Here is a 25958-nt window from a genome sequence, read left to right on the forward strand (position 1 = left end):
TTGCGATAGTTTGCATATTTTTATCAATTTGATCTTAGTGTCTTGGACCATTTGTTTAATCTCTTTAAGTTCCTTGCCTATAAAGTCCTTCAAGTCCTGGAGATTCATTGGGGGAGCTGCCCCTTGATCCGTTGCCATAATTAACAGAAAAAAAGGAGGACAGTTCTTTCCAGCTTTCTCACAAAATACTCTTCCAAGTAGGTCAGGTTATGCAAACCGACTTAAAAGTTGTTAATAGCTATTTCAGCCGCCCCAGCTATCAGCAAGCAGTTAGCTTTCGTTTTCTTTAGGTTTTCAACTATAAATCAACGCCATTTTGAATCCTTTGTTCTTAACCCACGCGTCTCAAATTCAGCAGTAGCGTTCTTTTTTTAAAAAGATTCCACCCCCCCCCCCACTTAGAGCTTACTTGCAAGTGTCTTTCTTCCTTCTGGGATGTTGTTAGAAGTTGAGGCTGATCCCAGCGTCTGGCTCCACATTAGCGGAGGACATCAAAAGACCGGAGAATGCAACAACTGCGAGGGGGGGCATTCCTTGCCGCACTCCAAAGGCTATAAATCCTTCCGGAGGGCTACAAGTGGCTCAACCCGACAGCTGAATCTCTCCCTCGTAAATTCCAAGAATTTACGAGCATCCAAGGCGTTAAAGATCTTAAAAAAACACCTCTACAGCCTAATGATCTGACAAGCTCAGAGAAAGCTTGCCTTCGACGCTCAAGGAAAAACCCGGAAGTCAAACCTTTTCATTGTTAAGTGAGACATTTGTTAAGTGACTTTTGCCCGGTTTTATGACCTTTCTTGCCACAGTTGTTAAGTGAATCACTGCAGCTGTCAAGTTGGTCACACGGTTGTTAAGTGAATCCGGCTTCCCTATTGACTTTGCTTGCCAGAAGGTTGCAAAAGGGGATCACGTGGCCCCGGGACACTGCGGCCGTCATAAAGATGAGTCAATTGCCCAGCGTACAAATGTACATCATCACACGACCCTCTTCACATTTCAACAGTCCTAAGGGTGAAAAACGGTCATAAGTTGATTTTGAACAGTCACTAAGCGAACTGTTGTAAGTCGAGGACTACCTGTATTACCTTTCCTCCCAGGTTCCCGGAAGAACTTGCAGCTGGCTTCACAATTGTCATGGAAGGGTGGTGGCAAAGGGCTGCCTGCGGGCATGGCTCCGTCAGTCAGGGCGAGGGTCTGCTTGTGAGTTGTGTGGGGAATGAAGGCGCCTGTCTAATCTCAGCTTTCTCAGATTGCCCACTTTGGGGGGGGTGGGGGGAGGGGAGGATGAGCCCAGCCCAGCCTTGGGGAAGAGGGTGGGAAGCATCTCTGCAGGCAGGAGGGTTTTAAGAGGAGGCCGGGCGGAGCCTCTCTAAGGAGGGTCCCTTTGGTTTTGGGGCGTGTTACAGGGGGTGGACTAGATGACCTTGGGGGCGGCTGTTTCCCCATGAGGTTTTCCAGTAGAGCTTGGGCGGCCATTTGCCTTGGTCCCACCAAGCCGTGCGAGGCTGTGATTCCGTGGAGAGAAAAGGGTGATTCTTGTGCTTTGCTGATCCTTGCCAGGGACTGAATTTCCTCATCCCACTCCTAGACCGCATCCGCTACGTCCAGAGCCTCAAGGAAATTGTCATCAACGTGCCAGAGCAGTCGGCTGTCACTCACGGTGAGGGGCCTGGCTGGGGGGGAGGGGGGCAGGAGCGGGGGGGGGGTTACTGGGGCCCCATTGACCACTCAGACCATGAGCCCAACTGAGTTGAGGGGCCTGGATTGGATTGGATTGCTGGCTCCCTTCATCCCTGCAGGGAAGGGCTGCACCACGGAAGGGACCCTACTCAGTACAGGGAGTCCTCGACTTACAATGGTTCATTTAGCGACTGTTCAAAGTTAACAACCAGACTGAACGATGTGACTTAGGACCGTCTTTCATTCAGCTGATGCAGCATTCTCTGGGTCCTGGGATCAGAATTTGGGTGCTTGGCGACTGGCGTGTCTTTGTGACGGGGTCATCCTGGTCACGTGATCCCCTTTGGTGACCACCCCAGCTGGCCTTTAACAGCCGAAGCCAACGGGAGAGGCCACTTAACAACCACACAACCCGCTTGGCAGCCGCAGTGATTTACTTCACAACCGTGGCAAAATGAGGCAAACCTCAACTCAACTTCTGCTTACCAACAGCAATGCGAGGCTCAGTTGTGGTCGTAAGTCAAGGACTGCCTCTAGTTGCCAGTCTGGCTTCATGGTTCCTGAAGCATTAAGGGTGAGCCGCCCAAACTCTGACCAACACCAGGATGAAAGCGCTGGGCCGCCTCATTGGGGGGATTCCAGAGGGCATCCCGTGACTCTAAGACTCCCATTAGGAATGACAAGCAGCTTCCAGGTGGCCTCAGCAGCTCCCTCCAAGGAGGCAAGGGGCCAGCTGTCTGCAGGGAGGATCAAACCTTCCCTTCCCCACCATCCATCCAGTCAGAGCTGAAGAAGCTTCTTTTTTTTTTTTTAATTAAAAGAGTTTTGTACAAACAAATTTTCCCCGTTTTCACCCCCCCTCCACACAATATAAATCTCATACAAATGCTATACCCCCCCAACCCCCCCGCAAAAATTCACATTCAAATATTATACCAAACACTTTACCCCCTCCCCTCCCCCCATCTTAAAATAGATTACTCATAACCCCTCTCCTCCCAACAAACACTATATAAATTTCTCTTAAATTAATAATAACACATTGATCATTTTCTAAGCTAATTTAACATCTATAACTCTTAATATAAATTTCTCCTAGCCTAACAATGTTTCATTAATCCCATCTTCTAATTTATTCATATATATATATTGCCCCACCCTCCACCCTAACCCTCCCCCACCTCCCACACAAACCCACCCCCAAAACAAGTTAAAAGAATATATAATGTACTGTTAGAAAGAGACTCAGAAAATGAATTGGTTAAGGATTGTATGATTAAATGGGCTCAGAATTTTGGTGAAGTGGTTATGTTGGAAACGTGGGAAAAAATATGGATTCAGAATGTTAAATTTACACAGTCACAGAATTTAAGGGAGAATTTTTATAAAATGTTTTACAGATGGTATTTAGATCCTAAAAAATTATCATGCATGTACCCAAATGTTCAACCAAAATGTTGGAGATGCGGGTGTCTAGATTCTGCCTTTTTTCATGTATGGTGGACCTGCAACAAGGTTAAAGCTTTTTGGATAAAGATATGGTGGGTTATGCAGAATGTATTTAAGAAAAGAATACAATTCACTCCGCAAATGTTTTTATTGGGTATAGTTAAGGATTTTACCAAAGGGGAAACAAAATTGGCCTTGTATATGGTTACAGCAGCTAGGTTGTTGATTGCGCAACATTGGAAAAAAGATTTTTTACCGACAATTGATCAATGGATTCAGAAGGTGGCGGGGTTCGCCGAAATGGCTAAAATTTCAGCTTTCTTAAAAGCTCAGAAACAGGAGGAATATACACAGGAGTGGGCAAAATGGATTGATTATATACAGAATAAATATCAGACTAGAGCTGAAGAAGCTTCTTGGATGGGAAGCGAAACGTCTTCAAAGAAAAACCAAGAAGTCCAGTTGCCTCCTGACAAAAAAAGCACCTTTGGATGAGCAGCTTCAAAGCAGAAAGTGGGGGGTACTCAGAGGGTCATGGATGGTGTTCAGTAGTGCACTCGGACTGAACATAAGAGCAGAAAGTGGTCGGGCCTCTCCGCTCTGACTCCACTTAGCCTGGGCCTCTAGCCCAGTTCCTTGGGTGTTTGATGCCTGCGGGGGCTTTTGCTCTGCTTGTCTTGGTTGGCAAGGCAAGAGGCTCGTATTAGTGGCCCAAGGGCTGGACTGATTTCCTAAAGCTTTGCCCTATGGATGGCCAAGGGTCCCTTGGCTTCGGCTGAAAGAACTCCTGTGTCCTTGCAGATAACGTGACCCTCCAGATCGACGGTGTTCTCTACCTGCGCATCATGGACGCCTACAAGGTAACAGGCGGAAGCCCAAAATAATTGGGACTCTTTGAGTCAGTGGGCCTCCTGGAGCTGTTTTTCCTCCGTGGTTTTAATTGCACGGATTTTGGAGGTTTGGCAGATGAAAGCAGAAGGATCTATTTTGAGTTGACCTTTCCCAGGGCCAGGGCTCCATGGGGATCTTCCCCCTTGATGGTGGGTCTGGCCCGGAAGAAGTCCACTTATTTCCCGCTTCCTTTCTTCTGATGCCTCTAGGCTAGTTACGGGGTGGAGGATCCTGAGTATGCTGTCACTCAGCTTGCCCAGACCACCATGCGATCCGAGCTGGGCAAGCTCTCCCTGGACAAAGTCTTCCGGGTAAGCAACAGAAGTCTCCCCCCCCCCTTCCCCCCGCTACGCACTGGGCAAGAGAAGAGCAGGGTGCCAGGCTTGTCACGACTTGGACATTTAGGAAAGGAAGACCCTCGACTCCCATTTGTGAAGTGAAAGGTTTACTTTGACTGAAGTCGAGCGGCTACAGCAAAAGCAAACCCGGATCTGAATGTTCCCACTCAAAGCCTGTGCTTTTCCCTCTTGCCTGGCCCTCGACTAGCCCACCTGTGTCCAATGACGTTTGAATTAAATGTTTTCGGAAGGGCTTTGAGGTTTGGTGCCTCTTTGGTGGAGTTTTGCATTCCGGCCATCCTTGATCAGCTCTTCTGTTCTGGATTCACACCTATTCTGCTTCCTGTCACCCTGTCATTCCCCCCTTCTACCTCCCCAATCTCTCGCATTTTATGGCAGCATGCCAGCTAAGCAAGGTATTGTGAAGATGGCAGAGCTGCCGCAGGGGCTGTCTCCCCAGGGCTTTATGTAAATAGACTAACCACCTGGTGGCTGGTGCAAGGGGCGTATGGTTGAAGGGAGCTACGTAGCCTTTTCCTCTGAGAAAAAACCTATGGAGGCAAAGGCCAAAGGGCTGCTCAGCAATGACTGACGAATGTGGAGGGACCAGGAGGTGATGGTAGAGCCCACACCTGCCCAATGGCCCCCCGGCTGCCTCTGGTCCGCAGGGTGGGTTAGGCCTGAGCAGGGCAGTGGGGCAGGATGGGCTCCAGGGCTGTCTTCATGCTCCACCCTTGTCCCCTCCAGGAGCGTGAATCCCTCAATGCCAACATTGTGTATGCCATCAACCAGGCCTCGGACTACTGGGGCATCCGGTGCCTGCGGTACGAAATCAAGGACATCCACGTGCCCCCCCGAGTGAAGGAGTCCATGCAGATGCAGGTCAGGCTGGCATTCCTGGGCAGAGGAAGCCTTTCCAGGCGGCGGCACCCTTGCCGGTTGGTGGGCCGTGTGGCGCCTGGGGCTTGGCTCTCTTCGTTCGGCTGCGCCTCCTCCTCCCACTGGCTGCCTGGCTGTGGCTGGGATGAGGGTGAAGGGGGTCATCTGTGCCAAACGGAGGGACTCCCTGGCATCGCTTGGCCCCGTCTTTGCACAGGATTTGGGGTTCAGGGCTTGTAAAAGGGGCTGACCTGGGAAGGGGCCCTTTCGTCAGGAGACGAGGAGATCCCCACTGAAAGGCCCCGTTGCTTTCAGGTGGAGGCCGAGAGGCGCAAGAGGGCCACCGTCTTGGAGTCTGAAGGGATTCGAGAGTCGGCCATCAACGTGGCGGAGGGGAAGAAGCAGGCCCAGATCCTGGCTTCAGAGGCCGAGAAAATGGAGCGCATCAACCAGGCCAGTGGTACGGCTGCTTGCAGGGGGGCTTGGCCCAAAGTGCAGCTGCTTTCCTCCGCCGTGTGTGGTGCCCTTCTCTGGCATAGAGGGGGGGCGGCGGAAGCACTGATGGGTGCCCAGGCGGAGACGTCTTTGGGCAAGCCCAGGCGCTGGAGCTCCCGGCCGCCTTCGTGGGAGGCCTGGCACTTCGGCTAAAGGCTCCTTCCGGGCGGCCTGGACCAAGAGGGCTGTGTTTGGTTGATGGAGGCCCAGGCGTCCGCCCTCCCCTTCTATGCCCCCACTCTTCTCTGGGGAGGGTGAAGGAGCTGCGATTGGTTCCCCCCCTCCCCCTGGGGGAAGGCCTCAGCCCACAAGCCCCCCCCCTCGAGGGGCTGGGTGAGGCACCTGGGAGGAGAGCCGGCCTGGGTGGGGCCAGCTGAGACTCCCTTGGGCTTCTCTCTCTCTCTCTCTCTCAGGGGATGCCAGCGCCATCCTGGTGAAGGCCCAAGCCAAGTCCGAGGCCATCGGACTCCTGAGCATGGCTCTGACCCAGCAGGTGATCCCGGGGAAGAGGGAGGCCGAAGGGGCCGGCTGCCTCGGGGTGGGGGGTGGGGAGGCTCCAAGCGAGCCCCTGGTTGGGCCGCTTGCTGGGGGCAAGTCCAGGCTCATGAGGGGAAAAGGGAGGTGCGGGGACTGTCTGCGTTGGGTTCTAAAGAGACAGTTTGGTCTAGTGGTTAAGTACCAGACTAGAAAACCAGAGACCATGAGTTCAAATCCCACCACTCTCTCAGACCCACTCACCTCACCGGGTGGTTTTGTGGGGGAAAATAGGGAGCGGAATGTGTGCTAAAAGTTTCCTCTGAAGAGGAGCGATGGGGAGGATTGGGTGGGATGGAGCTGTACTCGGCCCAACTCAGCTGGCCTGGGCTTCAGGGAGCACCCCTCTTGGAGGTGGGGAAAGGGGGAGGGCTGAGTATTGCCCGGTTGGAGCCCCCCCTCCGCTCACTTCCATTCACCGGATGCACAGACCCCCTTCCAGGTGCCCAAGGAGAGCAGCCCCGATTGTCCTCTGGGCAGGAGGAGGCAGGAGACGTTGGTTGACCCAGGAGGGAAGGGTTTCTGTGAAGGGCCAAAGTGGGCTTCAGAGAGTCCTTTCCCTCTGGGTGGGAGAAGGCCAGGAAAGCCCCTCCCCACCCCCCAGCGGCCTTTGGCTCACGCTTCCTGCTCTCCCCCCAGAATGGCCACATGGCGGCTTCCCTCTCGGTGGCTGAGCAGTACGTGCAGGCCTTCTCCCAGCTGGCCAAGGAGTCCAACACCATCCTCCTGCCCACCAGCACCGGAGACGTCACCAGCATGGTCACCCAGGTCAGTCTGGAGCCCAGGAGGGGAAACGCTGGGCAGCCTCAGAGGTCTTGGAGGCGGCAGAGGAGGAGCCTTGCTGGCTTGGAAGGGATATTGGGGGGCGAGGGGGGGGGCTGCCTGGCTGCAGCGGTTGGGGTGACCGCTAGGTGGCAGTTGCAACACCCAGGGTGCTCTGTACGGGCATGGGGGTCTCCCTACCTTGACTGAGATGGGGAGACGCTAATAGGTGGGGAAAGGGGCCCTGGGGGGGAGAAAGACCCCAGGTTTAGGTGGGACCTAGGCAGAGGGGCTACTTTGGACCCCAGAGGAGGGGGTGGGTGGGGTGGCCTTGAATGCTTTGCAGCTTTTTGAAGGGTTGAAAGACCGGCTATCTTTTGAGGTGGGGGTGAGCAGCAACCCCTCCCCCCCTGGAAGGACCCGCCTCCTGGGGGTCTTGGCAGGGGGGGGGCAGAGCCGCCACCTCCTTGGTGACGCCCCCCCTTGCTTTCTTCCTTCACAGGCCATGTCCATCTATTCCTCCCTGAACAAGACTCAGGCGCCCCCTGAGGGCCTGGAGGAGCCCCCTGCCTCTCCCCAGTCGGCACAGCAGCCCCCCAGCAGCCCCAGCTACATGGAGCTGGAGCAGGCGAGCACCAGCTAGCCAGCCAGCCGGAGAAGCCCCCCCTTCCCCTAAGGACTGCTCCCCAAGGAGCCCCTAAGGACTCCTCCTGCTTTCTTTGGGGATTGGATTGAATCATGTTGTAATAAAAGGAGAAGGAAGAAGAGCATTTGAAGCGTCTCCACCGCGGCGCATGCGTGTAGAGGGGTGGGGGGAGGGTCTCTTCTGCCTGGCAGGGGAGCACCTGGGAACCGCTTCGCTCTCTCGGTCCTCCCGCCGGTAGGGGGCGTCCCCGCGACCGCCCCGCCCGCCCTCCCTCTCGCTGGCCCTTCCGCCGCCCTCCGCGCCGCCTTCTTCCCGGGCGGCTGCCGGTGCAAGGGCGCGATGGGCGGGCGGGCGGCGGGGCTAGCGGCGGCGGCCTGGGCGGCGCTGCTCCCGTGCGCGGCCCTGGCGCTCTTCGCGGGCGGCTTCCTGCTGATGCGGCTGGAGCTGGGCCAGCGCAGCGCCTGCCACCTCCCGCCGGGCGGCCCCCCCGGCTCCCCCTCGGCCTCCCCGCCCTGCTGGCTCCCCGGGCGCTTCCCGCGGGCGGCGCTGGTGCTGATCGACGCGCTGCGCTTCGACTTCGCCGCCGCGGGCCCGGCCGTGCCCGGCTCCCCCAGGCCCTTCGAGGAGCGGCTGGTGGTCCCGCGGCGCCTGGCCCTGCGGCAGCCCCGCCACGGCCGCCTCTACCGCTTCCGCGCCGACCCGCCCACCACCACCATGCAGCGGCTGAAGGCGCTGACCACCGGCTCCCTGCCCACCTTCGTCGACGCCGGCAGCAACTTCGCCTCCTACGCCGTCCGGGAGGACAATCTGCTCTGGCAGCTGGGCAGCAACGGTGGGCCGGGGGAAAGGGAGGTCCGGGGCGCTAGTCCTCTTGAAGGAGGCTACATGGCCTCCTGTTTCCTTGGGGGGGGGGGAGAGTCTTCAGATCGCTCTTGAGGGCGGGAGAGTCTCTTTCTCTTGGCTGCTGCTGGAGAGCATGGAAGCCTCCCCCCCCACCGATCCCCCCCCTCTGCCCCTCCCTGAAGCGCCCCCCCCTCTGCCCCTCCAGTAGTAGCCAAGTGTTCCCCCAAGCTGCCTTTCCCAAGAGGCCGCTGGACTCCCTGGGCTTCCTTTGAAGACCTTTCGCTTCTCAAACAAGCCCAGAGCCGAAGAAGCTCCCTGGAGGAGAAGCGAAGCGTCTTCAAAGGAAGCCCAGGGGCCTCTTGGGAAAAGGACCTTTGAGACAACCAGGGCCTGAATGGCAGAGAATAACCTCCATAGACCACCAAGCCTTCGTTTCCCCCGCAATGACTCTCTTTTGCCTCGTTTCCTTTCTTGGTTGTCAACGCTGCTCCCTCCCAGCTGAGAAGAAGCCTCCTCGAGCGCCCCCCGCCCCCCCTGAGACCCCTCGCCCCCCCCCCTTGTGTGGAAGTTAAAAGAGGCCCTGCTGCCTTCTGCCTCCCCCGGGGCCCATGGAAGCAGGCGTGTTGCTGCGGCTTCCCCAAGAAGATGGTTCTAGGTCCTGGTTCTCAAAGCTTTTCTTCACCGTGGAGCCCCTTTCAATACCTTTTGTGGCCACGGACCCCCAAGGCGTAAGATTCAAACCATAAGAGTTCTTCAAACGTAACAATGGATCCACCGACCACAGGTTGAAAGCCGCTGTCCTGGGGCCTTTGAGTAGATGGATGCTGGGTGCAAAGTCAGGAACGGGGGTTGCTCTCCCCGGATCTCCAGGAGAACGGAGCGTCTTTCTAAGCCTCTTCCTGTTTTACTTAATGAGTCCAAAAATGACACTTTCTCAGAAACCTTGGAAGTGGCTCATAGTTGCATCAATCCAAAAAGCCTCTTGGACGCAAACGGTGTCCGTCCTGGCTGGAAAATGTAGCGCTTGATCCCTCACCCCACCCGCCCGTCCCCAGCTTTGGACTCGGTGTGAGTAGACCCTTTCAGACAAATGGTTCTCCAAGCTCTTCTTACAACCCTGGAGGTTTTAAAGAAGAAGTTGGACAACCATTTGTCTGGAATGGTGTTGGGTTTCCTGCCTGAGCAGGGGGTTGGACTAGAAGACCTCCAAGGTCCCTTCCAGCTCTGTCATTGTGTTCTAGAGACGGAGAACGAGCAGGAACGAGGCAGCACTGGTGCAGCAGGCCTTATGCCCAGGGGTCGGGCTGCGTTGCCACCTGCTGCTTGCCATTGCTGGGACCTCTCCTCCTTTGTGCCTCTGCCAACGCCCCCCCCCCCTCTTTCAGGGAAAAAAGTGGTCTTCATGGGAGACGACACCTGGGAGGGCCTCTTCCCCCAGGCCTTCCACCGGGCCCACTTCTTCCCTTCCTTCAACGTGAAGGACCTGCACACGGTGGACGAGGGGATCTTGCAGCATCTGTACCAGACAGGTGAGCAGCGGCCCTGGTCCTGCTTGGGAGGTTGGGGGATGTGAGGGAGGCCGGAGTCAGGCGGGAAGGACGACTCTGGGGACCAGGATCTCTGCAGCTAGGAAGGGGGGCCAAATAACCTGTTTTAAGAAAAAACCTCAAAGCCCACGAAAAAGCCTTTCGGTCAGTTCCACCCCTAAGAACCGGTCCTCCTTCCTTGGCTCTCCTTGCCCCCACCGGCCCGTCTCCCTCGCAGGAGGGTTTGTTTGGGAAGAGAGAGTCCCATCCTCAGCTGCCCCTGGCTGCCTGCCCAGGGAGCTCAGCCGTCTCCAACCTTTCCAGCTTTGGGGACCCAGGTGGGCGGGGGGAGGGGCGGGGGAGATGGTTCCAGTTGCACACATGCGCAGCTTCATTTGCGCAAACAGCAGGTACACATGCACCTGTTGCTGGTTGCCCTGCCCACCGCACGCACAAGCAGACACAATCCGCAGCCTGGTTCTGATGTGCCCAGGGCCCCTGAGTGGGAACCCCTGGCGTAGCTCTTTCCCCTCCCCTCTCTCGTATTTTGCCCCCCCCCCCCCTCCCTGGCACCTGGCCTGGCTGAATCCTGCCGTGGAGAGAAGGCTCAAGCGGCCCCTGCACTTCCTCCCAGCCCTCCCTTTTCACCTTTGACCTCCTCCTCCCCTCTTTCCTGTGGCGCAGTGGACAGTGGCGACTGGGATCTCTTGATTGCCCATTTCTTGGGTGTGGATCACTGCGGTCACAAACACGGACCGGATCACCCCGAAATGGCCAAGAAGCTCTCCCAGATGGATGAGATGCTCAGGTGAGTTGGAGGTGGAGTGGAAGCCCCCCCCCCCCCCCCGATGTGGCTGCCCTCCCTCCCCCGGCCAGCCTCCCCTGGCAGAATGGCTGCCCTCAGCTGGTACAGGGCCCAAGCGCCCAGGCCCGGCTGAAGCCCAGGGGGGTTGCGGTGTGGCTCCTTCTGAAAGGGCACGGGGCCTGTGTTGCGCTGGGCAGGCCAAGAGTCTGTAGCTCAAGTTCTATGTTGTTGATGGACAGCTCACTGGTTGCACACCTGGGAAATGACACGCTCCTCCTGGTGGCCGGGGACCACGGCATGACGGCGACCGGCGACCACGGGGGAGACAGCGACGAAGAGCTCGATGCGGCTCTCTTTGTGTACAGCAAGAGTCCCCTCTTCCAGGACCCTCCCCCCGAGGTAAGCCAGAGGCCCTGCCGAAACAGGGCTGCCCCCACCCCCACCCCCTTGGGAGGAAGGACGAGCCCTGAGCTGCCATTGGGTGTGTCCTTGGGCAAGGTTACCTGTAGCCTTCCAGGTGCTCCTGGAATTCCTTGTGTTGGTGGTCTTGATGGAAGGATGGAGTCAGCAGCCCCCCTCCCGCCCAGGTGGCCAGTCCCTGATGAGAGGCTGGATGAAGAAGTGGGGTCTCCTCTTGTCTTCGCCCCGTCATTTGTTCCCCATTCCTCCTCAGGAGCCCCAGACGGTCCCGCAGGTTAACCTGGTGCCCACCCTGGCGCTCCTGTTGGGGGTGCCGGTGCCCTATAGCAACATTGGGGAAGTGATGGCTGACCTCTTTGCAACCGAGGGAGACGTGGCCTCTTCGCTCCGTGCCCAGCTGGCAGCCTACGACATCAATGCCAGGCAGGTAAGAGTGGCTCCCCTCCCCTGGGGGCCTTCAGAGGTCAGGGCTTGGTGCAGGGCTTGGAAGGGAGGATGGCAGGCTAACTCTGCCCACTGCCGGGAGTTCGATCCCAACCAGAGAGGGCTGTGGGGCACTGTAGAAGTCTTCAGGGCCACTGCTGCTCTGAAGACAGCCCAAGGGCCCCCCTCACTCGGGGGAGAGTCCAGCAGGGGAAACGGGGGATTCACGCTCCCCTCGTCCTGCGCAGCGCCCTCTCCAGCTCCTCCCCCTCAGAGCACAGAAGCTGTTTCTGAACCCGTGTGCGCAGCAGAGGCAGCTGGCCTGGCAGCCACAAGGCCGAAAAGCTTTGGGTGAGGGTCGGGAGGCTCTTAGTGAAGTGTGCTCCCCCCCGCCCCCCACCCCATGGCTGAAACATCCTCTCCAGGGCTCTGAGCAGCCTGCTCTCTTTCCCCCGGGCAGGTAGACCGCTTCCTGCACTCCTACGCAGAGGCCGCTCAGGACCTCCCGGCGGAGAAGCTGCGGCACCTTCAGCGTCTCTTCCGCTCCGCCGTGGAGGAACACGAGCGCCTCTCGGCCCAGGAGGCCTCTCTGGCGCTGCTGCCACAGATGGAGGGGCTCCGGAGGCGCTTCCAGCAGTACCTGCGAGAGGCCCGGGCTGTGTGTGCCGAGTCCTGGGCCCGATTCCATCCCGGCTGCATGGTGGCCGGCTGCGCCCTCTTGACCTCCTCCTGCCTGCTGTGCTACGTGGCCTCCCGGCTGGCCACTCGCCTGGACTTCTCCTACCGCCACTTCTTCCTCTACCCCTCGCTCTGGGGGATGGCAGGGGCAGCCCTGCTGGGGCTGGCTCACCTCCTCAGGGGGGGCAGAGCTGACCTCCTCCTGCTGTCCGCCTGGGGGGCAGCCGCTTCCCAGCTGGGATTCTTCTGGCACTGCTGGACCAGGCGCCCCCCAGCCCTGAAGGCGGCCGGCCTTTGGCCTCCTTTTGAGGGCTTCAGCCTGAAGCCCAGGCTCTGGGTGGGGCCGGGGCTGTCCCTGGGCATCCTCTTCCTGCGTTGCGCTGCCATGCTTTCGGACAGCTTTGTGGTGGCAGAGGGCCAGGTGGTGCCCTTCCTGCTCACCTCCCTGGTGCTGCTGGAGGCGCTGAAGCTGCAGTGGAAGGGCAGGCTAGACGGCTCCTTGCTCTGTTGGCAGCTGCTGGCCACCCTGGGCGTGGTGGTGGTCTGCGCGCGGCTGTCGGGGCTTTTCCGGAAGTGCCGCGAGGAGACCCCTGCTTGCCAGACGGCCTCCATCCTGGGCGCCCTCTCCAGCCTGCAGGAACCCAGGGCCAAGAACCTCTACTACGGCCTGTGCCTGGGGGTGCTGGCCAGTCTGGTGTGGGGCACCCGCTGCTGGCTGCGCCATTACGGCAACCTGAACAGCCCCTGCGCCCTGGTGCTTTTTGTGCGGTGGGGGTTCCCGCTCCTGGCCCTGGCCCTGGCCGGTTACTGGGCCATCACCTCTGGCGCCGAGGAGACGCTGGTCAAGCGCCACGTCTGGGCCCAGCTGGCTCTGGAGGCCTTCCCCCGCGGGATCTACCTCCTGGGGATGGCCGGCCTCCTCCTGGTTTTGTGGAACCCCGTGACCATCTTTCTGGAGGGCGGCCAAGAGCCCCCCCTGGTGTCCTCCAGCTCCGAGGCCTTGATCCCCCAGCTGTACCGCCGGATGCAGGAGTCCCTGAAGAGCCGGCTGGAGGAAAGCTCGGGCGGCTGCAGGGCCACGGTGGCGGCCTACGGGCTGGGCAGCGTCTATTCGGCCGCCTTGCTCATTTCCCTGGCCCTGCTGGCCTTCCTGCTGATGACGCTGCACACGGAGCGGCTCAGCCTGGCCTTCCTCCTGCTCTTCGTGGAGGCCTTCGCCCTGCTGTGGATGCACGCCTGCGCCCGGGCCCTCTCCTCCTCCTCCTCCTCCACACACTCGGGTGAGTCCGGGAATCCCAGCACGGCCCTGGTCAGGGGCTCTGGAAGGAATCGGCACAAAGCACCTTCTTAGAAGGTAGCTAGCTAAACTCCGTGCAGGGTAGCTGGAGTGCAGGGGTCTCAGCTGGGAAGGGGGGAAGCCCCTGGGAAAGGAGGGCAACAGGGCTGGCAGTCCGGCCTGCAAAACAGGCGTTGGCATCTCGGAGGAAAAGGCAGCTACTTCCCCAACAGACAGGCAGAACCGGGGAAGCGAGTCCAGCTTTATCCTCTAGGCAGGTCCCTCAAGAGTTGGGTCACAGCTGGGTTGTAAGCTGGGTTTCAAAGGCTAAACCCACATCCTTGAATTGTGCCTGAGGAACCCCTGGCAACCAGCCAGGAGAGGGTGATGGAGGATGGTGCCTCCGGTCAGCAGAGTCCCTGGGCTTGGGGCAGCCGGGAGAGCTTCTAAGGGAAGCCCAGGAGAGGCCACGTAATCCTCCCCCCACAGCAACTCCTAGCCAGGGGCCTCTTTTATAGGCGGCCAGAGGTGCAGCCCCCCCGGGAGGGTCTCAGCAGGGCCTTTGAGCCTCGTGTCCCTGGGGAGAAGCCCGATCTGCAGTGCCCAAAGGTTTAGCCGCAGCTTCTGGGCTGCGTGTGGCAGTTGGAGGTGCCGATGGGCTCCTGGGAGGGTCAACCCCCCGGTCCCCCTGCTGAGAGCTCCCCGGGTGGGCTCTTTGGGCCGGGGGATTATTGGGCTCTGGCTCTAGAGACTCTGCCGTCCCTCCTCAGACCCTTTCGAGGTGCCGTGGGAAGCCCTGGTCGCTTGGGCTCTTGCCTCTGCCCAGTTTTTCTACGCCACCGGCCACCAGCCCGTCTTCCCAGCCATCCACTGGAACGCAGCCTTCGTGGGCTTTCCGCAGGGACACAGCACCAACCTGCTGCCTGCCCTCCTCGTTGGTGCCAACACCTTCGCCTCCCAGATCCTCCTGGCAGGTTAGTTGGGTGCCCGCAGGTGGGGGGAGGGTCCTGAGTGGATGGCAGCTGCGACAGAGGGCGAGCCGAGGTTGGGAGCCGAAGCAAAGCCCTGCCTTGGCAAAGGGCCCTGCATCCCTGGCATGTCCCAGTGGCCCTTGGGACAGCGTGGGGGGGGGGTCTCTGCCTCCGGTCTCTCTGACACCCTTTGGACCCACCACCGGGGGGGTGGGGGGGAATGCCGCCTGCCCTTCCTACGTGCGCCAACCTCTCTGCACGTCCCTCTTCTGTGCCCCCCGTGTGATCTGCCTTTGGGTCTCTCTCTCTCTTGTCATCCCCCTCCCCCTTCCCGAGGCAGCCGGCTGCCCGTTGCTTCTGCTGTGGCCCTTTGTCTGTGAGGCCAGCACCTCCGTGGCCAGGAGGCCCAAGACGCGGCTCCAGGAGAGGCCGGAGGAGCAGATGATGGAGATGAGGCTGCGGGAGGCCCCGGAGCGGTTCTCGGCAGCGCTGCTGCAGCTGGGCCTCCGGTACCTGCTTATTTTGGGGCTCCAGGTACGTCTGCGGGAGAGGCGACCTTGGAGGGGATTCAGAGCCAAGAGGTAGCCCTGGGGAGTCTCACCTGCTCCATCTGCAACCGGTGGATCCCCAGGTGGTCCGATCTGTGACCCAGTGGAGATTGGGATTATTGATCAATCAGGATTGTTGATCAATTATTATTGATTTATTAAGCAATTTATAACAGCTGCCCAGTTTACCCCTAGGGGACTCTGAGCAGCTGAAAAGATTTTAAAAATCCACCATAGAGAGGGAATCCTCAATTTAGGACCTCAATGGAGCCCCACATTTCTGTTGCTAAGCGAGTCAGTTGTTAAGTGAATCTTGCCCCATTTTATGACCTTGCCACATTTGTTAAGCGAATCACTGCAGGCGTTCAGTTTAGGAACACGGTTGTTAAGAGAATCTCGTTTCCTCATTGACTTTGCTTGTCAGAAGGTCGAAAAAGGGGGTCATGTGACCCCGGGACACTGCGACTGTCATAAAAGTGAGTCACTTGCCCAGTGCCTGAAATTTGGTCACGTGACCAGGGCAATGTTGCAAGAGCCGTGTGAAAAATGGTCATAAGTCACTTCTTTCAATGCCGTTATAGCTTCAAGTGGTTACTAAATGAACTTGCCAGTCAAGGACTACCTATAATAAAAATTGATGAGCGGCAGCAACAACCCCCTCCAGTCAGCCCCGTGGTCGGCTCCATCTCCACTTGGGGGTCCCCCGGCCCTCCCACAGAGCCACGTTTTTAGGGCCCTTTCAAAAAGCAGCAGGGTGGGGGGCCAAGTGTACCAGGGGGTGGGAGGATAGTCCATAAAGAAGACTCTCTTTCGTGGCACCACCAGAGGACAGTCCACAATTGATGGGGCCGAGCAGGCATAACGGAGGAGAGGCATCCCACCCCGCTGGAGTGTCCTGGGGTCATCTGAAGGGGCCCTCTCTTGACCCCCCCTGGTGATCTCCCCTCTCTGCCTCCCAGGGGGTGGGGGGGCTTCTCTCCTGAACAGGCTCCAGCTGTCCCTTGCTTGAGGCCAGGGCGGCTGGGCCTGAAGATAAGAGCTGGGGAGGGAGCAGGGGGCGTGAGGAGAGACGTGGGCTCCTTGTAGGTTTCGTTTGTGAGGTTGCTGGCTCAGCTGCGCCCCTCTCCCCTCCCGCCTGGACTGAGCCACGTGCCTCTCTTCTCCCGACAGCTCCTGGCTTCTGTTCTGGCAGCCATGATCCTCAGGAGGCATCTGATGGTGTGGAAGGTCTTTGCCCCAAAGTAAGTCTTTGCCACGTGGCAAGAAGCTCTTTCTCTAACCCCTCGCCCCAGTCCCAAAACCCAGGCGGGAAAAGTCGGGGCAGGACCCCTGAGCCTGGACTTGCAGTGGGGCTGAGCAGAAATCAGGATTCTGCTTTGCCAGTTTCCTCGTCCTGGTGCACACTCAACTTGGTCAGCTGCAAGCAGAAGAAACGGGGGGCTGATGAAGAACATGGAGGTTCATCCATCAGCCCCGGGATGCCGCACTGAGGCTGCCTGGTCTCCTGGGACCCGGGCGGGTATTGCTCAGGACGTAGGAGAGGACCAGGCTGAGCCCGAGGGAGGGAGGAGTCAAGCACACCATCAGTTTGGCATCCCTTCGCGCCCACAAGAGACCTAAGTCCAGCCCTCCTTCAGCTCCATTGACTCTTACCTGCCGTCCGTTTGTCTTGACCGTCAGAAGTCCAGATTCTTCGCGATGGGGGCGAACATCTGTAGCTCGGGTGGAGGGTCCTTCTCTGAGCTTGTGGGTTGGTTTCTTTACCAGGCTAGGTAATAACTTCAGCGGAGTTGTACAAAATGTTTTATAGGTGGCTTCTTCCTCCCACGAGGTTAGCAAAAAGGAATAGGAATCCACCTCTGCAGTGTTGGAAAAGTCACTTGGCTTTAGGATCTTTCTATCCCATGTGATGGTTACGTACAAAAGCCAAGGAATTTTGGCGTCAGATAAAGACGTGGCTGGAAGAGATGCTAGACCAAAAGATAGATTTAAAACCAGAACGATTCCTATTGGGGATAATAAAAGAAAAACATAGAAAAGGGGTGACATATTTAATGCTGCATGGGGTAACTGCAGCAAGATTGGTCTATGCACAAAATTGGAAAAAACAGAGATCCCCCCCTCCCCCCCGAAGAAGAGGTAATAAGATTTTGATCTGTGCAGAAATGGACAGACTGAGGCTAGCAATCAAAAATAGAGATGAGACAGAATATTATGAAATTTGGAACAAAGTGTATCAGTGGTTGGAAATGAGGAAAAAGAGTTGGAACAGTATATTTTGAGGATTGTAAAATTGGAACTGGAGAATACACAGATAAATATATAAAGGAGGATAAGGGATGTGTTAGTATGATTATTGTAACTGTGTACGATAAGTAGAAACTGTTTTTGTTGCTATGTTAATATACGTATGGAAATGACCAAGCCAGAAACGTCGCTCTACGTCCAATGTTTATTCAATGCTTATTCAATTAAAAATATTCTTTTAAAAAAACAATTCCAGAGGAGTTTAGGGGATGCTTCCTGAACCCACAAAGCTCTTATGAGCAGAACGACAGCGACACCCGCATCCCCTAAACTTCGCTGAAGGTGTCACCCGCTCAAGAAGTTACCCAGCCCAGTAACGAAACGTTGGGAAACCAACCCATAAGCTCCGAGAAGGAACCTCCACCCTCGGTTCAGACTCTTGTGTAGAGGCAGCCTGGATTAAACGTGTGGTTCTTGATTTCATGTGCCTGACACGGGCTTTACAAACTTCAGGGAACACACCGAGGTGTCTGTGTGTGTGCTTCGTCCATTGTGGATGAGGCCCCACCTGCCAAGCACAGCCCCCGCACCCCCAACTGCAGAGGTCCTTCCGCAGGTTCTCTTCAGTAACAGACGGATGAACTTCCCAGGGAGAGAGCTTCACTTGAGCTGCCCACCTGACGGGGAGAGCTGTTCAGGCCCACTGAGCATTAGTTGCCTGCTGGCCTTGGGCTCACCCTGTGCTGCTTCTCTTCACCCCGGCAGGTTCCTCTTCGAAGCAGTGGGCTTTGTGGTGAGCTGCGTCTTCCTCCTGCTGGGCCTGGGCCTGGTGATGCGGGTGGACTGTGCGGTCAGCAAGTGGTTCAAGCAGGTCATCCTTGCGCATCCCAGATAGCGCAGCAGCGCAAGGGAGCCCGTCGAGGTTCCTCCTTACGATGAAGAGGGGTCCCCGGTCTGCCCCCCAGAGGTGCCCTCCGCTTCCTCCCCCTGCCAAGGGCAGAAAGGGGGCAGCCTCGGTTGCAGCACATGAAGGGCAGGGAGCTGCAACAGAACGGCCCAGCCTTGCCAAGGAACGGGAAGACGTTCCGGATGAAACCAAAGAGAACTTCGGGTGCTGGGTGCCTGGGGTGCGCGGACACCTTGTGGGGAATGACCGGTTGGCTATTCTTTCTCTCCTCGGAATTCTGGGGGACCCGACAGTTTCCTCTCGAGGAGACTCTGCAGCAGAGCGCCCTGGCAGCAGTTTGGCAGCCCTGGGCAATTCCTCCTGGTGGCCAGATGGCATGGGACTGTGTTCTGGCAAGGTGCCTCAGCTGCTGTTCCGCCTGGCTGCTCAGGGGCTCCAAGGCAGAAGGCCAGGCTTGGAGGCTGTGAATGGCCAGGTACCTGAAGGCCATTGCTGCTATCCCCTTGGGGTGCTAGATTCTGGGTTCCAGGTTCTGGGTGTGGCTTTTTGAAATAAAAGTACGGATTTTGAGACTGGAGTAGTAGCTTGGGTGCCTGCTCACGTGGACTTTGGAGAGCTAAGAAGGAGCCACCCGTCTCTGCCCCAGCTGGATCAGGAGGAGACTCTGAAGCCTCCGTGCCTGGTTTGGGATTCAGCGAAGAAACACCAGAGGCTGCCCTGTGCCAACTCAGTGTGGGCCTCTCTGCCCAACAAGTGTCACTCTCTGCTGCCCTGCCCTTCATGTGGGGGGGGGGGGGCTGCTCTGTTTCTGTGCAGGAGGTCTCCTCTGGCTCCTCCCTTGCTCTTCCACACACGGTGCTCCATGCAGCCAAGTTTCCCCAACAGGTTTGAGCTTCTCCTTGCCTAGATCCAATGAGCTGGCTCTGGTAGGTGAAGGAGCCCTGAAGCCAGCACAGAGGGGAAAAAGCTTCTGGCTGTGGGTGGCCTCCGTCTGCAGCAGCCCCAGAGACTCGGAATCTCTTCCACCTGGCAGAAACCACCGCCCGAGACCCTGCCCCTTTCTCACCTCTGAGTGGACAGATTTTGCAACTCCTCTTGTCCTTCCCTCTCCTCTTTTGAGAGAGGGGCGGTCTAGAAATCCAATAAAGTTAAGTCCTCCCTCCCTTCTCTCCAGAGTTTCTCTAGTGGCGAAAAGAGCCATTCATTTCTCCTCATATGAGTTGCAGTCAAAATGGAAAAGACGGGTGCTCTTTGGAAGGTGCAGGATGTTAATATTATTTCATTACACTGTGAGTTTAATGTGAAACTTCATGGGCAGGAATCTCTGTCTGCAAGCTCTTTGCGGTGGCTGCTGTAATGTCTTGCTTCCTTCTGCCAGCCCAGGGCAGCTCACTGGAGGCTTTGCCCACACTCTTTTTTGGACGGCTGCCATAAAAAGGAGGCTAGAAGTCACAAGAGGGGATTTAGAATTTCGATACTGAACTGATGAGCACAAGGAAGTCAATGGACTGCAAATGGCAGGAGCTGCCTCGGCACAACATGGTGCCCTTGAAACGGTTTCCCTCTTCTTCACTTACAGAAAGGGTCAGATAGACACAGAAGGGCATTTGCAGCCCTCAAATAAGGCATTTTTTGCAACCGACCAGGATTTTGCTGCTTGCTTCAACATCCGGATGAATTAAAGCTGCTTGAGTGCAAAATAATTTAAAGGAGGCCTCCTGTAACCTGTTGAAAGATAAACTTACTACAAGAGTCTCCACACTTGGGAAGTTTCAGACTTGTTTTCTAGGCGATAGAATGCTGGCTGGCTGGGGGATTCTGGGATTTGAAGTCCACAAATCTTAAAGCTGCCAAGTGTGGCATCTCCAATTTAGGAGATTAAAAAGCAGTGAAGGTCGGCTTTAGGACCCGCCCGGCACCCTCGATGCTGTCACCAGCCAAACCCGAGTCCACCCTTTTTTTTGCCTCTTCCGCGAGGAGGGAACGCACGTGGCCGTCGCGCGCTGCTCATTGGTTAAGGACTCGGGCGCGGCCCGCCCATTGGCTGCCCTGCGGGAGTCAAGTTTGCCGCCTGTCAACGTTGCCTCGGCGACGGAAGCGTCCCGGCCAATCGGGCGACGCGGCTGGAGCGTGCGCCCTAGTGCGTGTGAAATGGCGGGCGACGGCTGCTTGGCCTTGTGGCGGGCGGAGAACGATCGGCTGGCCCGGCGCTGGCGGAGGGTGCGCGGCCGAGGCGCGGAGGGCGGGAGGGAGGTGCGGGCGATCCCTGGGGACTAAGGCCCGCTCTGCTGCTTCCCTTGCAGGCGACGCGCCTTCCCGGCCCGGCCCCGGATCCCTTCGCGGAGCTGCTGAGGGAGATTCAAGGTGCCCGGTGGGGGCGGGGGATGGGCGGGGCTGAGGGGAGGCCTCCCTGGGGGGGGAAAGAGGGGGGGGTCTTTCTCCCCTCCCCCTCATGGCTGCCCTCTCCTCTCCCCCCCCCCCCGTGGCTTCCCCGCAGGGCTCCCGGCCGCCCTGCCGGTCCTTCCCGTGGAGCTAGCCGTCCTCTGCAACGCCCTGCCCGCCCAGATGCGCCCTCCCGGCAGCTGCCCCCGGCGCGCCTCGGCCTGGATCGAGCGGGGGCTCCGGCGGGGTAAGGAGCGGGCGGGGGCGGGTGGGGGACGGGCGGGCGGCCTGGAGCGGGAGCCGGCCAGCCCTGACCCTCGCTCTCCCCGCCAGTGCTGGAGGCTCGTGCGGCCCCCGAGGAGGGCCTGGCCTCCGGGGATCTCTGGCCGAGGGTCCTCCGGCAGGCCTGGCCCGAGGAGCTCCGGGCCCCCTTGCACCACCTGGCTGCCCTGCAGGCGGCCTCCTGGCTGGCCGACCAGCAACTGGAGAGAGCCCGGGAGCTGCTGCGGCTCCTCAGCGGTGCCCAGGTGAGGAGGAGGAGGCGGCGGTGGGGCTGCGACCTTCGGGCTGGGTGGCCTCTTTCCGCCTGAGGGAAGCCTGGATGGGGGGGGGGAGCTTTACACCGTAGTAGGAGCCGCTGAATGGATTCCTGAGGAAACTGCCTTGCCAGCCTTAAAAGCCAAATAGGCCCCTCTGTGCTGGGCTCGGCTTGGATACCTTTCATTAAATGTGGTTCTTGCTCTGTGGCCTTTAAAGGTCTTGGCCTGATATTAAATCCCTTGACAGACAGGCTCAAAGCTCAAAGCTCTGGGAAAAGCAGGCTGCCTTTTCCCTAGCAGCCTTAGGCAGGAGGCCACCCAATGGCAGGCAGAAGGGGGTGGCAAGGAGGACAACAGCCCCGGCCCATGCTTCCCTCCTTCCCCTCTTCAGGTTCCGTTCCTTGAACAGGCTCAAACTCAACCCCTCCAAGACTGAGTGGCTGTGGTTCCCGTCATCCCGATTTGTGCATCTTGTTCCATCTTTGACGATAGGGGGAGAAATTCTAGCCCCCTCAGAGAGGGCCCGCAATCTGGTAGTCCTCCTGGACACACAGCTTAGTTTAGAAGAACACCTGACGGCCGTGACCAGGGGGGCCTTTTACCAGGTTCGCCTGGTACGCCAGTTGCACCCCTTCCTGGATTGGGATGCTCTGTGCACAGTCACTCATGCCCTCGTCCTTTCTTGCCTGGACTACTGCAATGCTCTCTACATGGGGCTGCCCTTGAAGAGCACCCGGAGGCTTCAGCTGGTCCAGAATGCGGCCGCGCGGGTTGTCATGGGGGTACCTAGGTGCTCCCATGTTGCACCCCTTTTAGGCGGCTGCACTGGTTGCCGGTTGTTTTCCGGGTGTGATTCAAGGTATTAATTATGAACTTTAAAGCGCTCCATGGCTTAGGCCCAGGGTACCTGCGAGATCACCTACTGCCACCGGTAGCCTCCCACCGTCCAGTGCGATTCCACAGAGTTGGCCTCCTCAGGGTGCCATCGGCCAGACAGTATCGGCTAGCGACCCCCAAGGGGAGAGCCTTCTCTGTGGGAGCGTCTTCCCTCTGGAATGAGCTGCCCCCGGAGCTTCGCATAATCCCCGACCTCCGGTCTTTCCGACGTGCCCTAAAACGTTGGCTTTTCCAGCAAGCCGGCCTGGCCTGTTAATTTTATCTCATTTTTTAAATGTATTGTCCTATAAATTGGGTTTGTTTTTTGGATATGTATTTAATTTCTTTTTAACTTTTGGGATGTGTGTTTTTTAATGTTGTACGCCGCCCTGAGTCCTTTGGGAGAAGGGCGGCATATAAATCCAGTAAAACAAACAAACAATTATAATTTGTGATATGCGTTGTTCTCTCTCTGACATCTTCACAGTTTGGAGTGGAGTGGTCAGTTAGTCTTCCTGTATGCTAGAATTCTTTGTTCTTTTCTTTCCAGATCCCGGACTCTCCTTGTGTTGGTTGTGACAGTGAGCTCCTTTCCCTGCTGCAGATGTGGCACCCCCATGAAAGGGGAGAGTCTGACCCTCTGGTGGTACAAACCATCGGAGACTTGAAAGAGATTCTGTGGACCTCAGCTGCCTTCTTGCAAGGTGAATGTGAGAGTCTCTGCAGGCTTTATGACCCTTTGAACTTTCACCTTTGCCCCTCTTCCTTTTGCCAGTAACACTTCCGTAGATTTCAGAGACAAAGTACAGGTAGTCCTCCACTTACATCCACAATTGACTCCATAATTTCTGTTGCTAAGTAAAACATTTGTTAAATGATCTTTGCCTCATTTTACCACCTTGTTTGTCACAATTGTCAAGTGAGTTAGTAACATGGTTGTTAAGTGAATCAGGCTTCCCATTGACTTTGTCTGTCAGAATGTCGCAAAAAAGGACCATGTGGCCCTGGGATACTGCAGCAGTCATAAATATGAGGCAGTTGCTAAGTGTCTGAATTTTGACCGTGGGGATGCTGCAATGGTCATGTGTCAAAAATGGTCATAAATCACTTTTTTCAGTGCTGTTGTAATTTCGAGAGGTCAGTGAACAATGTTTGTAAGCCAAGGAACTACCTGTAGTCCTCTTTAGATAAGTGGCACAGCGATCTCAGTCTGCAGCCACACATGAAATGGAATCCAGTTGGACTTTCTGATGCCTGTTTGCCTATTCCAGGTGTTCAGGAGCTGGAAGGTGACAACCCCCATGGTACCCTTCCTTTCCTCCAAGCAGCTCTGTCCGGGCTATGTTCTAAGCGGGTCCTCGCCCAGATCTTCACCTTGATGGGAAGCTGCTACTGGAAAATAGTACGGGTATTTTATGTGTTCTAAGGAATGTGGATAAAATGAAAAAAGAAACTATCCAGACCAGAGAATCATCAAGTATAAGGATGGGAAGGGACTTTGGAAAGCAACCAGTGCAAAAATTTGTTGTGTCCATCTAAGACACTTCCCATAAAAGGAAAGCAGTTTGTGACTCTGCTGAGTAGCTGTTGGAGTTGGGATATTTTCCCTGATGGCCACTCAAAGCATCTTCCTCTTCATGTAAGCTCCCTGCCCTGTTGCTGGGGAAAATGGAAGGAGAGAGAAGCAGCACTTGGGGGATGCACTCAGGTACTGCAGTGATGGGTGAACTGTTGAAAGGCCAAGTTGGAGGCTGATTGTCACAAAGAAAAACTGTGGTCATTAGGAACTCTCCGTGACTTGGTGGCGCATAATCTTCCTGTATTTGGACCTTCATTTATCCTATCGAGGTCTAGAACTTTATCTGCCTTGAAATTCATATTGCCACTTTTACCATTACCAACTTCACATCTCCTCTTTTTTCCAAGTAATGCATAAATATCCGGAAAGGTACAGATAGTCCTTCACCGTATGACTACAACTGAGTCCAAAATTTCCATTGCTAAGCGAAACAAGTGAATTTTCTCCCATTTTATCACTTTTCTTGCCAAAGTGAATTGTTGCTGTTAATTTAGTCACGGTTGTTAAGTGAATCTGGCTTCCCCATTTGTTTGTTGGATGGCACCTGAATTTTGATCATGTGACCATGGGGATGCTGCAAGGGTCATATCAGGTCTTTTCTTCCTTTTTGAAAATAAGGGCAGCATTTTCCCTGAACTCTGCTGTATACCACAACTGGGGCTTATATCCACGATGTTAGGCCTTTGAAGAAATCCAGAGAAGGAGCACAACCAGAACTGCCTTTACTGTAGGGTTACATTCAACAGAATCTTGCAAGAAACGAAAGCATGTATTTTCTCTTGTGAGTGTCTAGAGACACTAGCAGTGTGGCTCCCACTCACGGATTCAGCTGCCTCTTATCAGGTCTTCCTCCTGTCTCCCAAGGCCATTCTCACTTCCCATCAGTTGCAGGCTCCTTCAGTACTCTTGAGTATAATTAGTCTAGTTCATGTTGGCTCCTACTATAACCGCCTCTTTCTGTCCTTGGGTTGCCAGCCCCTCATTGTGGCCATCATTAGGTTCCTTTGACTACAGTTCCCCTTTGGGAGACGATCAAAGCAAGGAGGACGGAAGAGCTCTGTCTCCTCCCTATCACTACTAACCTTCCACCACTCTCCTCTGGTTCCTTTTCCCCCTTTTTATTGTCATACCCATAAGTCTTTTCAGTTGCTTTTGGCTTCTCTCACAATCTCCAGTTCCCTTTATGCTTTAGCCTTGCAGGCTTTCTTTCTGCAACTAGTAGCTTCTTGCCAATGCAGCTGTTTGGTGACTTCATACATGTCACGTCCTCGCTCTTTTGGAGGCTTGCTGGGCATATCTAGCAGTTCCCTGAGCAGCCTCTTGATTCTAATCAGGGTGGTATTTCTTTGTACTTCCAGTGTCCTATATTTGAGAAATTCACAGTGTACCTGTCAGCGTTCCAAATATCATGCAGAATTAAATAAGAATTCAAGGCAGAGCTATCCTTAAAGCTCCAATTTAATAAGACATGTTGGCATTGTGCTATGAAATCCCAAATCTGATTTGCTTCCTGGGATTCCACCCAGTTGAAAGTTCATATCCCCACACCCATAAATCCATCACATGGTCCAATCTTCTTCCACGCTGGCATCTACACCCCTCTGCTTCCGGTCAAGTGCAGAGGTGCGGAGACAAAAGATGACCTTGAGCTTCTAGAAAGAATGACAACAATACATTCCACAAATCTACTCCTTTCTATTCCCCCCTTCCCAACTACTACACTAATGAAACAGCATAGGAAAATAATAGAAAGTGTGGCAGGCCAAAGATCCTAAAAGAAACATAACTACAGGCCTGACAGTACCTGCATTTCATTGCTCTGTGTGATATAGTGCAGTGCCCCCGTCCCCCCCAACCTTTTGGGCACCAGGGACCAGTCCCATGGAGAAAGTTTTTTCCACGCACCGGAAGGGGCGTGGTTCTGCCTGCATCCTGCAGATGAGGCTTCGCTTGCTTGTGCGGCCCGGTTGCTGGGATGCCACGCCCTTGTGCCGGTCTATGGACCAGGAGTTGGGGACCCCTGATCTAGTGTATGTCGTAGCTGTGTGTGTTTCTTTCTGTAGAATCCTGAATCATAATAGATGGAGAGTTCCCATTGCTCTTAGTTTTCTACCAGATCCTCCCTGTCAGTCAAGGACAGATCCAGGAATGCTGATCCCCATGTCTTTTCAACCTCTTTCTGCAAATGGGAGCAGCTAAGAAGACCACAGAGGAAGTATGGGGGCTGTGCAAAGTCTGGGTGGTCCAGCTGTTCCTTTATTGCT

At 56.2% G+C, this 25958-nt stretch overlaps 3 protein-coding genes across 6 annotated transcripts in view; all 3 read left to right on the forward strand.

Annotated features, from left to right (window-relative positions):
- The window catches only part of STOML2 (stomatin like 2), a 15516-nt gene extending 7718 nt beyond the window's left edge, over positions 1 to 7798 (forward strand). For 2 of the 3 annotated variants that reach the window (XM_081940172.1, XM_081940173.1), the window contains exons 3-10: positions 1561 to 1660; positions 3931 to 3989; positions 4230 to 4331; positions 5106 to 5240; positions 5553 to 5697; positions 6146 to 6225; positions 6906 to 7034; positions 7531 to 7798. In XM_081940172.1, the coding sequence (XP_081796298.1) occupies positions 1561 to 1660; positions 3931 to 3989; positions 4230 to 4331; positions 5106 to 5240; positions 5553 to 5697; positions 6146 to 6225; positions 6906 to 7034; positions 7531 to 7671 (891 nt within the window). In that variant the 3' untranslated portion in view covers positions 7672 to 7798. The remainder of the gene's footprint in view (positions 1 to 1560; positions 1661 to 3930; positions 3990 to 4229; positions 4332 to 5105; positions 5241 to 5552; positions 5698 to 6145; positions 6226 to 6905; positions 7035 to 7530) is intronic. The other variant, XM_081940174.1, reaches the window with a different exon arrangement.
- An 87-nt stretch (positions 7799 to 7885) lies between these two features.
- PIGO (phosphatidylinositol glycan anchor biosynthesis class O) lies at positions 7886 to 18890 on the forward strand. Its single transcript, XM_081940168.1, has 10 exons — positions 7886 to 8506; positions 9903 to 10046; positions 10728 to 10851; positions 11088 to 11247; positions 11522 to 11695; positions 12152 to 13649; positions 14416 to 14619; positions 14957 to 15150; positions 16335 to 16405; positions 18177 to 18890. The coding sequence occupies exons 1-10, from the start codon at positions 8014 to 8016 to the stop codon at positions 18304 to 18306; spliced, it is 3192 nt and encodes a 1063-aa protein (XP_081796294.1). The 5' UTR covers positions 7886 to 8013; the 3' UTR covers positions 18307 to 18890.
- Positions 18891 to 20234: 1344 nt separating this feature from the next.
- FANCG (FA complementation group G) overlaps positions 20235 to 25958 on the forward strand; it is a 32824-nt gene continuing 27100 nt past the window's right edge. For both annotated transcript variants that reach the window (XM_081941350.1, XM_081941351.1), the window contains exons 1-6: positions 20235 to 20538; positions 20622 to 20682; positions 20816 to 20947; positions 21034 to 21227; positions 22666 to 22819; positions 23387 to 23517. In XM_081941350.1, coding sequence (XP_081797476.1) covers positions 20470 to 20538; positions 20622 to 20682; positions 20816 to 20947; positions 21034 to 21227; positions 22666 to 22819; positions 23387 to 23517 — 741 coding nt within the window. In that variant the 5' untranslated portion in view covers positions 20235 to 20469. The remainder of the gene's footprint in view (positions 20539 to 20621; positions 20683 to 20815; positions 20948 to 21033; positions 21228 to 22665; positions 22820 to 23386; positions 23518 to 25958) is intronic.

This window comes from Natrix helvetica, assembly GCF_964273705.1.
Source record: "Natrix helvetica genome assembly, chromosome: 2".
NCBI classification, from domain to species: Eukaryota; Metazoa; Chordata; class Lepidosauria; order Squamata; family Natricidae; genus Natrix; species Natrix helvetica.